This window comes from Staurois parvus, unplaced genomic scaffold (genome assembly GCF_062004578.1).
Source record: "Staurois parvus isolate SC_StPar_1 unplaced genomic scaffold, SC_StPar_1.0 ptg000423l, whole genome shotgun sequence".
Lineage (NCBI taxonomy): Eukaryota > Metazoa > Chordata > Amphibia > Anura > Ranidae > Staurois > Staurois parvus.
Genome location: NW_028318219.1, coordinates 5,347,824 through 5,363,859, shown reverse-complemented (window position 1 = coordinate 5,363,859; position 16,036 = coordinate 5,347,824). Strand labels below are relative to the sequence as shown.

The window sequence follows — 16,036 nt, the reverse complement described above, 5'->3', positions numbered from 1 at the left end:
GGTCCTCTTGCCGCTACCCATTCTGCCCTTATTATAATCCACGGCTGACTATATTACAGGTCTGAATTTGCAGCCTGAAGTGATCACCTCATCTCCACACCAGCAGAGTATTCTTGACATCAAGAAAAACAGGTTTATCACAATTGTTGCAAGTAGAAAAAAAAATTACAACTCCGAAGATTAAAATGAGGGGGTAGAGGAATGTGGAGGAAGGGGGAGTATATGTATAGAAAATAAACAGATCCAGACTTAATAGAAGGCTGAGGGAGGTACAAGGTTGGGGGAGGGAGGGGAATGTGACTGAATGGACTAGCTAGCTAGTCGCTTCCCCTAGTCTACAATACCTTCATCTGGAACATGTCTGCACAACAAGTAGGTTTCAGCTCTTTGCTCATTTATTGGACTTGCAGAGAAGAATTATAGACACTTGTTTGAAAAAATGCAAAAGACATTGTAGAACTGTATTTCCAGGCATTTTAAGGTGCCCCTGGCTATCAGGAATTGCATTGGGATTTAAATATTAATGTTCTTGTCCTTGCACCCAATTCTTGTGCACAATCTGTGATTATTCTGCTCTGGGCTTGCTTAGTTATTTCTGAACAACTTTTAAAGAAAAGAAAAGTTTTTTGTTTGCTAGCTTTGGGTGCTCACAATTGACCCACTGGTGATGCCGAGGTTGAGCATGATGCTTGGGGATAAGCTGAGACAAGAGGATGGTACTAAGCAGAGAAGTCAGTTATACACATGGAGAATCTGCAGCTTCTAATAAGATGAGTAAAGGTAGATGGTATCCAAACCTGGATCATTTATCTCCATTGAAAGTCAAGAAAACTGTAGCCAACCTTAGTAAGCAGTTGAGTTGTTCTCCTTGGTATCATTGTGCAGGTTTAAGGTGAATCTCAAAACTATTTTTTGAATGTTTGCCAATCGTAAGATCTGAAAATTGTCTGTTCTACAAAATTGTCAGGTTGCTGCTTTAGCTACGTATCTACAGTAATCTTTTCCTGATGATTTGGTTAAATGAACTGATCCAATTATGTTTGTTTTTATTTTGCCAAAGGTTCTAGATTGATTTCAGTCCTTGCATACAATTCAAGTTCCAATAGACATTGGGGCTCTTTCACTCAATAGCTACTTTTGTGTTCTAAATATTTAGTCGATGGCTGTTTTTCCTCTAACTTGCACTGGCAAGCATTGCACCAGGAATCTCATTGTACAAATGCTTTCGGAATAAGTGTGTCTGTGGTAGCATATGAAAGGCAAAAAATTTTACACATCGTGACGTTTCCTGTGTAAATCCACAGACACCATCTACTGCGTGAGACTCTCATCTGCGGTTACTTGCAAATTTGTTTTTTACGCGGAGACTCTTTACTCTTGAGATTTTTTTCTTCTTTAGATTTTTAGACCTATATTATATATGTATTATTATGTATGTGTGTGTATATATATATATATATATATTTATTTATTTTTTGTATTTATTTATTTTTTTTGCCTATATATGTTTTTGGATATCTCCTTCCAAACCCATGGAAATTAATATGGTGTTGGCCCCCTGTTTCTGGCTATAACAGCCTCCACTCTTCTGAAAAGGCTGTCCACAAGATTCTGAGGGATCTTGTGCCTACTCAGTCAAAAGAGCATTTGTTAGGTCAAGTACTGATGATGGATGAGATGACTTTGCTCACAATCTGCATTCCAAATCATCTCAAATGTGTTCAGTAGCGTTGAGGTCTGAGCTCACCAAACCCATCAAACCATTCATGGATTTGGCTTTTTACACAGAGACACAGTCATGATGGAATAGTAAAGAGCCTTCCCTAAACAGTTGCCATGAGGTTGCAAGTACACAATTCTCCAAAACTTCTTTGCATGGCATTAATAGTACTCTCCACTGGAAATACCCACTCTCAATAATTTGGAAAGATCTCCGCATATTTTCATATAGTAGGTGTGATGGTTGTGTCCACAAATATGATAAATGGTCAATTTTAGTTTTTTTGAGCAGAAAGCTAGTTTCATCTGTCTCTAATGTTACTTAAAATAGTTGATACTTTGAGGTCAAGTACTGTTATTGCTGGAATTTTTATTACGTTCTGCAGACATCCAGTAGTACATATTCATTATTCAAGCTGTGAAGCATGAAGCCTGGGAACCTCCTGTGAAGTCGACATTCATACACAGTAGGATGGGTTTTTTTGTTTTTGTTTTTGTTTTTTGTCAGGTCACCTATTACATGCGTATGAATGTTGTTATGATAAGTACACATGGTCACAAAGCATAACATAGGAAAGCCAAAAATGTAGGGGGGAGCATAGCAGGATGGACTCTCAGTGGATTTCTCCATTTATTACCCATATTTACACAGTGTGTGGTTACCAGTGTGTTGCACAACTGTATGTGCAGATTGTAAGGTTTGATGGTCTCTAACTTCCTCAGGAAGTCAGGAGTTCACTATAAAAATTATACTGTAAAACAAAGGAAGCAATGCCTGTTCTGAAGACTGCAAGGGACTATATTAATGTACAGAAGTTCTCTTAAAGTGATACTAATCCCCGGACCCTGCATTCACTATATCTGCTCTCCCCGGACCCCGCCTTCACTAGATCTGCTCTCCCCGGACCCCGCCTTCACTAGATCTGCTCTCCCCGGACCCCGCCTTCACTAGATCTGCTCTCCCCGGACCCCGCCTTCACTAGATCCGGTCTCCCCGGACCCTGCCTTCACTAGATCCGCTCTCCCCGGACCCCGCATTCACTAGATCCGCTCTCCTCGGACCCCGCATTCACTAGATCCGCTCTCCCCGGACCCCGCATTCACTAGATCCGCTCTCCCCGGACCCCGCATTCACTAGATCCGCTCTCCCCGGACCCCGCATTCACTAGATCCGCTCTCCCCGGACCCCGCATTCACTAGATCCGCTCTCCCCGGACCCCGCATTCACTAGATCCGCTCTCCCCGGACCCCGCATTCACTAGATCCGCTCTCCCCGGACCCCGCATTCACTAGATCCGCTCTCCCAGGACCCCGCATTCACTAGATCCGCTCTCCCAGGACCCCGCATTCACGATATCTGGTCTCCCACAGTACACACAACATAGAAATTCAAATATTTTAGTAAATATAAACTGCTAAATGATAACAATAAAAGGTAGCGCTATTTTCAAATTAAATATACAACTTAAATTTGTGATATAAAATAAATGTGAACAAAAATATCTCTGAAATATATATATCCACCACCAACAGAAGTTGCACAATTGTTTTTGGTGTTGGAAGTTTTTGGATAAACAGGCTGTTCCCCAAATACCCAGGTGACCTGCATAAAATTTAACATCACAAAAAGTTCTTTTGATGTGTAAAGTGGTCTTTTCACTGACCTGTCTCAGAATGAACAGTATGTGTTTCAATATCTTCAATCAATATATATTTATTTTAGGTATTTATATAGTGTCCTGAATTTACACAGCACTTTTACATATGTATTGTACATTCACATCAGTCCCTAACCCTCAAGGGGTGTACAATCTAAGGTCCCTAACTCACATTCATGCATACACATACTAGGGCCAATGTACACAGGAGCCAATTCACCTACCAGCATGTCTTTTGAGTGTGGGAGGAAAACTGAGTACCCGGAGGAAACCCACGCAGGCACAGGGAAAACATGCAAACTCCAGGCAGGTGGTGCCATGGTTTGGATTCGAACAAACGACCTTAGTACTTCCAGGCGGAAGTGCTAACCACTTAGCCACTGTGCTGTGTGTGTGTGTATATATATTTTACACACATTATACCACACAAGACTACGGATTACGTCTGTACTGCATTTACAGACTGATTCTACTGTTGTGGGTTTAGTAACACTTTAAATATACAGTAGATTCAAAATGCATAGGCTCCATGCACACGGGGCATTTTAATAACGTTGGTAACATTAGCTGTGTAAAGTCATGTTAAAAAAAAATAATTTTTTAGTGTTTTTGTTTTAGCATTAACCTCCCTGGCGGTATTCCCGAGTGTAGCTCGGGGTAAAATGTCAGTGCCAAAAGCGGTAACCCCGAGCTACACTCGGGCTTACCAAGCGGCGCTGCATAGGGATTCCCTGCAGAGCTTACCTTGTCCTTCGCTCCCGCGATGTGTCCCCTGCAGCGTCCCCGGCCATCTCCATACGGAGAACTCGGGATCGGTTTCTTCGGCAGTGCCCATGAGGGAGGCGCTTAAAGCTACGGTGCAGGGTCACATACAGCTGGCTGCGGCTCGGAAGCAGGATTGGGTGCATCGTCTTTCAGATCTCCACTCTTTACCAGCCTCTGCGGATACTCGCTGGAAGTCGCACCCGTCCGCGGCCCATAAATGAATATGGGACACCCTGGCGGCAGAATTGGACTTGCTTGCCTCTTCGGAGGCTGAACAGGCCCTGCTTTGGACCAAACATAAATTTTATACCTGTGCTAATAAACCGGGTGCTGGCTAGGAAACTTAATTCCGTGGGGAAACCCCATAAACTGGTCCAGTTGTGGCTCCCTGCTGGAGGCTACACCTCCAATCCCCAGCAGGTTGTTTCCCGGACTTCCTTTCACACTTATATGCCAAACCAGATCCCTTTCCTGTAGCTCAGGCGGAAGCGGTCTTTCAAGATCTATGACTCCCTGGATTGTCCGAAGCGGCATGGGTGGCCCTTCATGCAGGTGTATTTGTATCAAGTGCTTCAAGCTATCATATCTTTACGGTCCACCGTGGCCTCGGGTCCTGATGGCTTTTCAGGTCTCTATTACAATAAATTTGCAACCCTGTTGGCACCCTTTTTGGCTGATTATTTTAATAAATTGTGACAGGGTTTTCTGCCTTCTCCAGACGTGCGTTAGAGCTCATATCTCAATGATTCTTAAGACAACGGAAGACTTCCAGGAACCGCAAGACTTTCAGCCCATTTCTCTTCTTAATGAGGATCTGAAGATACTGGGCAAGCTTCTCAGTCTTCATATCAATAATTATTTGCGGAGTCTGGTCCACAGGGACCAAGTGGGATTCGTCCCTGGAAGGCAGGCGGGTGATAATGTTCATAAAGTTGTTCACCTTATACATCTTCTGTCTTTTAGATGTATACAAAGCTTTTGATTCCCTATCCTGGGAATATCTGTGGTTTGTGCTGTCCTGTTGGGGCTTTGGGGATTCTCTCCTTTCTTGGATCCAGGCCTTGTATTCTTTCCCCTCCACTTCGGTTAAGTATGCGGGGTACTTCTCAGATACCTTTTCCATTTGGCGAGGGACAAGACAGGGATGCCCCTTGTCTGTCGCTCTTTTGTCCTGGCGCTTGAGCCGCTGGCTTTGGCACTCCGAGCAGTTTGTAATATATCGAGGGACAGGAATTCAAGTTAAATCTTTTTGCGGAGGATGCCCTCTTGACTCTCACTAATCCCTTGACAACGCTCCCAACATACAACGGGTCCTTGCGTGTTTTTCATTGATTTTGGGTCTCCGTATTAATTTGGATAAGAATGTCGCTCTCAATATCACTTTGGCCTCAGATTTGGTTTCATGCCTGCAATCCCACTTCCCTTACAAATGGGCTTCCTCTTCCCTGGAATACTTTGGCATTCGTCTGACCCCCACCTTTGGCTCTGTTTACTGCAAATTATTATCCATTGCTTCGCTCTGTGTCCTTCCTTATGCAGTCTTGGCAATTCCTGCACCTGTCCTGGATAGGATGGCTTAATTCGGTGAAAATGACTATCCTGCCTAAATTGTTGTATTTTTGCAACCTCCCAGTGTGGGTTCCTCCACATTTTCTCCGGTTACTTCAGGCAAGGATTATGCAATTTATCTGGGCTGACAGACACCCCAGAGTCTCCAGAAACACGCTTTTCACCCATAGACTGCAGGAAGGTCTTGGGGTGCCTAATGTAGCCAAGTATTACCAAGTGAGCCAGATTGCCCCCCTGTCTATGTTGCACACTTCTTCTGATGTCCCTCTCTGGGTTCTATTGGAACTACTTAACTGTACCCCAATTGCGACATTGCCACTTTTATGGCTCCCCCGGCCCAACGTCCAAGGACATTGAGTCCCATTTTGCTCCATGGCCTATGAGTGTGGGATTCAGTACACTACTCCTAGTGACTTGATGTCACCCTTTCTACCTTGCTCCCAATTATCAATAATCCTCATTTTCTGCTGGGTTTAGATCAGCCAGGGGCATTCTCTTGGTGGGTGGCCAATGGTTTTTCACAGGTGTGACACTTTTTGACCTCTCGATCCTTCCCCAGTTAGAACTCTCTTCGGGAATCACGAGGTATACCTCAGATAGAATTTCTCAGTTACCTTCAATTGCGGCACTAGTTGACCTTACTGCATGGCACTTCCACCTTTCCATATCAGAAATCGGCTTTTGAACAGCTTTGCCAACAGCGCCCGGGCGCCCCGGGTCTTGTTTCCCTACTCTATGCATCCTTGAATAGGCGCTAAAGGCGAACCTCTCCATCATATGCTGTCCAGTGGGAGCGTGACTTGGCAATGGTCATAGATCTGGAGGACTGGAATAAGGCCTGGTTGTTTGTAGCTAAATGTTCATTTAATACAGCCACGCTGGAAGCGGCATACAAAGTAATGTTTCGTTGGTATTGGGTCCTGGCGAACCCTGCCTATAGTGATCGCTGCTTTCAGGGTTGAGGCCATCCTGGAGATGTGTTGCATATATGGTGGTCATGCCCAAGACTGATTTGTTTTTGGTCTTGTGTCTTTGGCCTTCTGTACACCTTGTTCCATCTCTCCATTTGCTTCATTGTCCCAAACCGGGCCTGTTGGCCCATCAGCAGAAGTTGGCTTCCTATTTGTTTCTATCGGCCACTAGAACAATTGCCCAGGCGTGGAAGAGCCCGTCTGTTCCTCTTCAGGGGTGCGAGACCACTCCGATGCTTAATGAACAGATGTCGAGAATCCGTAATGACTCCCCAACGAAAATTTTTTAAAACATGGGAGCAGTGGTTGACATATGCTTTTCCCACATAAGAAGTACAGACAGATCACAAACAACCACTGCACATCTGAGCAGGTGTGATGATGTCACAGCTATGCTCCTCCCTACGTGTTTCATCCCATGGGACGTCCTCCAAGGGATATGGAAGTAGTGATGAAATTAGGAGAGCTGCATCACATTCACTAAGCTCTGGGGAAAATTTCCTTGCAAAGTACATCTTTCCTTGCAAGGTCAGCAGCCTATTTACCTTTAGTAGAAAAACTACACATTTTCCAAAATTGAGGGAATATTCTGATGAGATCATATAAATATTTTAGGATCAATCTTTAGCCTTAGTTCCAGGTATCTCAATTCAATATTTTAATAGGCTTTATGAATTAAGCAACCATTTGACATCAATAGCAGTTCTCCAATGGTGTCAATCAATAAAGTAGCTTATTACAATTCCAAAATAAGCATCCAGTATGGGAATCCAGAAAAGTATGGCAGTTTCCAAGATCAGGTCCCAGTCACATTCCGAAAAATATCTGCCTAGATAGTATCTTCTTAATGATCTATAGCTATTAGTTAAGCCCCACCACATGGGTTCACTAGTTGGCCATAACCTGGGGAGTACTGTAATATTCAAGATTGGTATAAATCACAGGCATATCAATCCCATTTTAACAGGTGACTGCCCTATAAGATTCTTGTGCAAATACTGTTGTGAAGGCTTCAATGGTGTGACCATAAATTCAGTAATTCGCAATATATAGTGTTCCTCTATGCGTTGCCGTACCGCCTCCTCTACTATAATTGGAGTTTACAATGCATAACTTTTTGAAATGTATATATGTACTCTATTATATAGTCACCCCCAATGAAATATATCATAAAATGAATATAGCAGCCACAACCAAGCTTAGATGTACACCAAAAAGTGTTCTTTTGTTCAAACATCTGTCCATCCAGTAGATTGCCACTTAATCCCAACTCTACTGTTGTGCAAAAATAGATTTCTGTGAATCTGAATTTCATAGTTTACATTATAGATGCTCACCGTCAGTTGTGTATCTTGGGTTTGTGCTGCCCTAGGCAACACTAAACTGTTCACTCTGGCTGACAATCAGCCAGTCTGTCATGAATCCTCCCAGCCTGTGCTCTCCATCCTCAACACATACCCAGGGAGTGCCCACAAGGATGGGACAGGCAGGCCACCTCCAACCTACCAGATCCCATGCACACCCTGTGACTACCACTGATGCCCTCCTGCCTGGCTTGGCCTACCTCCGCTCGATTTGTCACCTTCCGCTCTGAGTTGCGGCTCAATCACCAGCCTCAGAGATATCACTGCTGCGAGAGGGGGGGGAGGGCGGCGCAGCCCCCCGCCCCCGTGAAAAATGCCGCCCAAGGCAAACGTCCCTGCTCACGACAATCGGAGTCCCCCTCATCATCCAAAACATAAGACTGCGTGACCCCTTCTACGGGTGAGAAGAACATGATGGGACCTTGAATGGCAAATGAGTGCTTTTGCGGCTCCACCTGCTGGTTCTGACACAGGCACATGGCAAGTTAAGGATCTGCCCCATTTTCTTCACCTGTGGTAAGAATCCCACAACATGTTACCATCAGGTGGAGCCGGTGAAACAAGTCAGCTGCTTTTCAAGGGTCTATCCTGTTTTTGCAGCCTGTGAAAGGAATCACACAAACATACGACGCATCCAGGTGGGGATGGTGAAACCAGTAGAGTGCCATTCAATGGTTTGCCCTGTTTTGCTCACCTATGGAAGGAATAAAGCAGCCATATAGGTGAGCCTTCCTAGAAGGTAGGGACTTCTGATGGATATCATGATCATCTACAGTATATTGCATGGATTTTGTTTGGCCCTATTAGGCGCAGGACGTAGGGTGGACCATGATTTTAATGGGAGATTGTATATTGATACAATCCATTGTAGACTTTAAATCTGAACTCCAGGTATGATCCTTATTGCATACATACATTGGGCCAACTTGGACCAATGTAAGTATGCATACCTCATACCCGAGGAGCAGCTGGGGAAGAAATAAATGTAGTAGTCTGTGCTACTAAAGTTATCACCGTGGTCTTCCTGGTCCTGCATGCTTTGGCCAAAACTTTTTTCCATTTCCTACAGCCTCACAAGAGCTCTGGCAACAACTCATCTCCAGATCCAGGCCAGTCATCAATTCATCTGCCACCTCAGCCTTGATGAAGTGGGGTACATTTTGCCCCAAACCGCATGGCTGAACGGCGAAGTTCAATAAATATGTTATAAAAGTGTGATGCCCCTGCATATCAAGTGCTCCTCCTATCTTGTCTATAAGTTCCTGTGCCTTTTTTTTTTTGCATAGTTACTGGCAGTATTACGCTATGATATTTTTTCTTCTGCACTGCTGGAGTTTTTGAAGGAGTGAGTTGAAGGAGACCATTGTACCAATCAAGGTGAAAAAGGAGCTCTGGAGAGTTTTAGAGGGGGCATAGGATCCCTAAAATCCTAAAAGGCGCAATATTTACCAACATCTGGTGAGTGCGGTTGATATTGATTTGTCACTGGTGGATGGTGGTGTTGGAGATACAACAGCATGTACTATATAGTATTGTGTGTTAATATCACTTGACCAGTAGATTGCACTGTACACTAAGGTTACTAGTTGTGCATATGTGTAAAACTTGTTGGTTCTCTCTCTTCCTTCCTCTCTTCAAAACCAAGATGTCTGCTGAAATGTGTTCTGCATGTTTGCAACTTAAGCCACACAAGTAAAACAGAGTTCTGCCTCATCACAAGCTACCAGTGTCTTCTCTAACACATAACCAATTGGTTGAAGCACATTTTTCTTTGGGAGAAGATTTGTTTATCATTATACACCTTTGGGAAGGACAACTTTTTAAAGTTTTAATTAAGTTTTTATAGATATTTATGTATGATATTTTGTGGACACTTTGATTTATGTCAATTTATGGTGAAGAGTCTTGTGGTTTGCACTGTTATGTCTTTTTCTTTATATATTGGTGTTTTACACTGTTGCACAGTAGCATACCAGTATCTTTATCACGTTTTAGATTTAATTTAAATTTCTTTGTGCGCTGGGGTTCACGATATATAATAAGAATATGTTCTTGGAGGTTGAGGTTCTCTGCTTGGAAGCAGTGGTCTTGCTGCAGAGGTCCGACTTCCCTACTGAGTCAGAGCTTAAGCTCTGTAATCAGCAAAGCTAATGTACCCTGCGGATTGGAAATTTCTGGTTACCACAAGAACTTCCAGTTTCCATGGGGAACCCACAGGTATGGTATATTCATATTTGCATTGGTTCAAGATGTATCAGTGTAAGTATGTTACAGGGGCGGACTGACCATTTGGAAACTCGGGCACTGCCCGAGGGCCCGGGGTCAGTAGAGGGCCCCATGAGATGCCCCTGGTACCTTTTTCATAGGCTTTTTTGAGTTTGGGCAAGGACACAGGGGCCCCATGATCCCCTATTGCCCGGGGGCCCCATGAGTTGTCAGTCCGCCCCTGGTATGTTACATATGTCATATTCAAGCTTCAGCTTAAAAAAATATGACTGCTAAAAAAAAAAGTGATGTAAACCTTCTGTCCAGCCACCTTTTTTCTCTAACACCCACACAAAATTCTTTTGATGCATTGGACTGTTGCAATGTCAGACACCAGAACAATACATATAATAGATCTATTTATTTAAAGGATATTTGCATTGTACAGTCATTATGCACCACAATGCAGTGCAGGACTTACCGTATTTTTCGCCATATAAGACGCTCCGGAATATAAGACGTACCCAATTTTAAAGGAGGAAAATCTAGAAAAAAAAGATTCTGAACCCAATACATATAGTAATTCATCCCCTATAGTAATTCATCCCCCATATAGTAATTCATCCCCCATATAGTAATTCATCCCCCATAGTAATTCATCCCCCATAGTAATTCATCCCCCATATAGTAATTCATGCCCCCTATAGTAATTCATTCCCCATATTGTGTCAATTCACTTACCTTTGCTCCGCGCGTTCCTCTCGCCATGTTCCGGCGCCGTTCCGGTCTTCAGGGCTGATCCACGAGCAGAGGGGGTGATGACGTCGGCACGCACCGCCGGGTGTACTAAGATGGCCGACCGCTCCAGAGATAGGCCAAAGCCGCAGCCTTTCCTACGGCCGTGGCCGCGCCTGACGGATTCTCTCTCTATTCGTCGTATAAGACGCACCAACTTTCCCCCCCCAGTTTTGGGGAAGAAAAAGTGCGTCTTATACGGCGAAAAATACGGTAACCCTGACACATTTTGGGGAGATTTACTAAACTGGAGCACTCAATCTGGTGCAGCTGTGCATGGTAGCCAATCGGCTTCTAACTTCAGCTTGTTTCCCTCCTGAGGATTTATCCCCCTTCCTGACCAGGCCATTTTTTGCAATACGGCGCTGTGTTACTTTAACTGACAATTGCGCGGTCATGCAACACTGCACCCAAATGAGATTTACCTCCCCTTTTTTTTTTTGGCGCTATAAACAAAAAATGGCAACAATTATGAGAGAGAACAATATTTTAGACTTTTTGCTATTAAACATGTCCAGTAAAAAAATTTTAAAATCAAATTTCATCATAAATGTAGGCCAAAATGTATTCTGCTCCAATTAATTGGTTTGCGTCAAAGTTATGGCGTCTAGAAATGGCTTATACATATTCTGGAATTTTTTTTCTTTCCTTTATTAGTAATGGCAGCAATCAACTTAAAAAAAACAAAAAAACAATACATGTAAATTAATTGGTTTACATGAAAGTTATAGCCTCTACAAATGATGGTATAGATACTGGAATGTTTACTTTTTTTTTTTTTTTTTTTTACTAGTAATGGCAGCGATCAGCGACTTATAGTGGGACTGCGGCGGGCATTCTGACACTGGGGGGGAACTGACTTGGTGTCACTGACATCCCCAGTGACGCTAATACAGTCATCAGTGCTAATGGCTGTATTAAACCCCCCCAGTAGTATGTAGTCACTAGTCGTCTAATCATTTCCTACTTGGGACAGGTGATTTGTATGACTTTTATTGCCCACTAGACATGTGCAGTTCCTAACAATGATTTTCATCCAAAAATGTGATTTTCAGAGCTTCTGGTGTATACCAGTCTCCGAATAGATATAGTAATGATATAGCAATGAATGTAAACAAATCCAAACAAAAGTTATAACAAAATTAACAAATGCATTCATTTCATTCAGATGATGTCATATGTTGCGCTGGTAGTTCGAGACCAAGGAGAAATTAATTAAATTTTCAAATTTGTTCGATAATTCAGATCCTAGTAAATTTGTGATTTAAATTTGAAGTTGTAATTGTCACAGTCAGTCAGTTCAGTTCCACAGTCTAATGCAATTTTTAGGTTTGAAAAAATCGGAACTACCAAATTGTGCATCAGTTACTCCATTGCATCCGAAAATATTCAAGCCTTCCAAATAGTTTTAAATATTAAATTCACCGAAAATAAATAGCAAACTTCTGAAAAAACAGCAACATTTTTCGAATCCACCCAGACCAATAAATAGCTCCTCGCACAACCTCCTACTCTCTAGCTCCCTGGTCTCCCCCTTCCATGCTTGTCTCCAGGACTTCTCCAGAGCCTCCCCTATCCTCTGGAACTCTCTACCCCAATCTACTCGACTATCGCCTACTCTGCCCACATTTAGGCGATCTCTGAAAACCTATTTCTTCAGGGAAGCCTATCTCGCCTTCAGCTAATAACGGAATCTTCTATTCCTCCTATCAGTTCATCCCCCCACAGTTGTTAGCTTTTGTACCACCAGCCCTTCCCTCTTAGATTACATAGTCTGACTGAAAAGACAAAAGTCCATCCAGTTCAACCCTTTAAAAAAAAAAAGTTATCCTATACCCACAGTTGATCCAGAGGAAGGCAAAAAACCCATCAAAGCATGATCCAATTTGCTCCTGCATGGAAAAAATTCCTTCCTGATCCCCCGAGAGGCAATCAGATATTCCCTGGATCAACTTTACCTATAAATATTAGTATCCAGTTATATTCTGTGTATCCAAGAAATAATCCAGGACTTTTTTAAAGCAATCCACTGAGTTGGCCAGAACCAACTCTTGAGGGAGTCTATTCCACATTTTCACAGCTCTCACTGTGAAGAAACCTTTCTGTGTTTTGGAGATTACATTTCTTTTCCTCCAGACATAGAGTGCCCCCTTGTCCTCTGTGATGACCTCAGGGTGAATAACTACACCGAGTTCACTATTTGAACCACTGATGTATTTATACATGGACATCATATCCCCCCTTATGGATTACACATGGAGATCATATTCCCCCTTATGTATTATACATGGAGATCGCACATCCCCCCCTTATGTATTATACATGGAGATCACATTCCCCTTATGTATTATACATGGAGATCACATTCCCCCTTATGTATTATACATGGAGATCATATCCCCCCTTATGTATTATACATGGAGATCATATCCCCCCTTATGTATTATACATGGAGATCATATCCCCCCTTATGTATTATATATGGAGATCGCACATCCCCCCCTTATGTATTATACATGGAGATCGCACATCCCCCCCTTATGTATTATACATGGAGATCACACCCCCCCCTTATGTATTATACATGGAGATCACATTCCCCTTATGTATTATACATGGAGATCACATTCCCCTTATGTATTATACATGAAGATCATATCCCCCTTATGTATTATACATGGAGATCACATTCCCCTTATGTATTATACATAGAGATCATATCCCCCTTATGTATTATACATGGAGATCATATCCCCCCTTATGTATAATACATGGAGATCATATCCCCCCTTATGTATTATACATGGTGATCATATCCCCCCTTATGTATTATACATGGAGATCATATCCCCCCCTTATGTATTATACATGGAGATCACATTCCCCCTTATGTACTATACATGGAGATCATATCCCCCCTTATGTATTATACATGGAGATCATATCCCCCTTATGTACTATACATGGAGATCATATCCCCCCTTATGTATTATACATGGAGATCATATCCCCCTTATGTATTATACATGGTGATCATATCCCCCCTTATGTATTATACATGGTGATCATATCCCCCCTTATGTATTATACATGGAGATCACATTCCCCTTATGTATTATACATGAAGATCATATCCCCCTTATGTATTATACATGGAGATCACATTCCCCTTATGTATTATACATAGAGATCATATCCCCCTTATGTATTATACATGGAGATCATATCCCCCCCTTATGTATTATACATGGAGATCATATCCCCCCTTATGTATTATACATGGTGATCATATCCCCCCCTTATGTATTATACATGGAGATCATATCCCCCCCTTATGTATTATACATGGTGATCATATCCCCCCTTATGTATTATACATGGAGATCATATCCCCCCCCCCCCCTTAATCTCTTCTCAAGAATAAATAAATTAGAAAAGAATAAATTCAGTTCCTCTAATCTTTCCTCATAGCTGAGCTCCAAGGATCAGGCCCTCCTAACCCTCTTGTATTGAACTGTATTGTTGCTGTATTGTCTCCCTTTATATTAAGTGCTGAGCAAACTGTTGGCGCCATATAAATCCTGAATAACAGTAGGTGAAACATGCTGAATATAACAAAATGAATTTCAAAAACAAATTGGTTCAGCATAATGAATATGACGAAACAAAACTTGATGGCATGCACATGTCTACTGATGGTCCAGGTTTTGACCCATTCAGCAAGAGTCTTATTTTGCTCTGATGACTTTTGCCCAATCCAGACAATTTACGGCTGGACCAAGAGTTGTCTATGGGCAGCTGACTGATCCAAGTGGAAATAGTCGCTCCCTGTGAAAACGTCTAATTACAGTAATGTTCTGGAACAAAACAATAGGTGGATATCTTATCTCTGCAGTTCTTAAGTAAAGAGGCAGAGTTATTGCAGTGGCTAATCTACTCTGGAAACTAATTTACTGCTGTAATCTCTATAATCTACTAAAACATAAACTTGGAAGAGCAAACATGGAAAATGTTACATGGAACGTAAAGCTAGTCATACACTATCATCATTTTATGCAAACCTTTTCATTTCCGGAACATTCATTTGATTTTCTAATGGTTAGTGGGATCAAATTGGCTTTTTCAACTGCAATGACAAGAAAATTGGAAAGATGCTGAATTGGCCAAAATGTGAGTTATGGATGCCCCTGTTGGTACCACCCAAGTCAACCAAAAGTCAACCGAACATTTGATTTTATGTCAAGGGAGCCAGCTAGAAATTTGCAGATGAACAGCACCTGTATCCGATCAGATGCAGGCACTGTTTGGGAATACAGTAATGTAGATTTGTTTGGCATGGATGGAGAAATCTGTTAGACTGTTTTCATTTGGCCTGCAGACCAAATGAAGAAAAAAATTCTAAGTCTATGAACAACTTTAAACTGGCTTTAAACTAGTAGAATTGTAAAATTTTCATTTTCGGAACCTTAGTTTGATTTTCTAATGGATAGTGGGTCAAGTTTACGGTTGTTTTCAACCACAGTGATGAGAAAATTTGAGTAAGCAATTTCACGCTTGGGGTTCAGGGGTAATAGCCCCCCCCGTTGAGACGCGTTTGTTACCTCTCCCCAACAGCTCCCCCTTTAGCTGCAGAGGCAGCGCCCAGGGGTGTACACATGCCACAGCAGGAAATATACCCCCTGTTGCTATCAGTGGCATAGTGCCTGTAGAGTGCAACCACTATCTCTATGCTGATGACACGAAAATCTATCGGTCTACCCCTCACCTCACCCCTTCAGTTTCCACCCTTAGCCTACTAAGCGACATATCAGCATGGATGTCACGCCACTTCCTCAAACTCAACCTGTCCAAAACTGAGCTCCTAGTATTCCCCCCCTGCCCACGCCATCCCCACTGACTTCACCATAAACATCACTAACACAATCATCAGTCCATCCCCTCACGTCAGGGTACTAGGTGTAATCCTAGACTCCCAATCTTGTCTTCCAGC

At 42.6% G+C, this 16,036-nt stretch overlaps 1 protein-coding gene across 1 annotated transcript in view; it reads left to right on the top strand.

Moving 5' to 3' along the window:
• Positions 1 to 278: 278 nt before the first annotated feature.
• LOC149454592 (cornifelin homolog B-like) overlaps positions 279 to 16,036 on the top strand; it is a 42,175-nt gene continuing 26,417 nt past the window's right edge. The window contains exon 1 of the mRNA XM_089687376.1: positions 279 to 372. Coding sequence (XP_089543502.1) covers positions 358 to 372 — 15 coding nt within the window. The 5' untranslated portion in view covers positions 279 to 357. The remainder of the gene's footprint in view (positions 373 to 16,036) is intronic.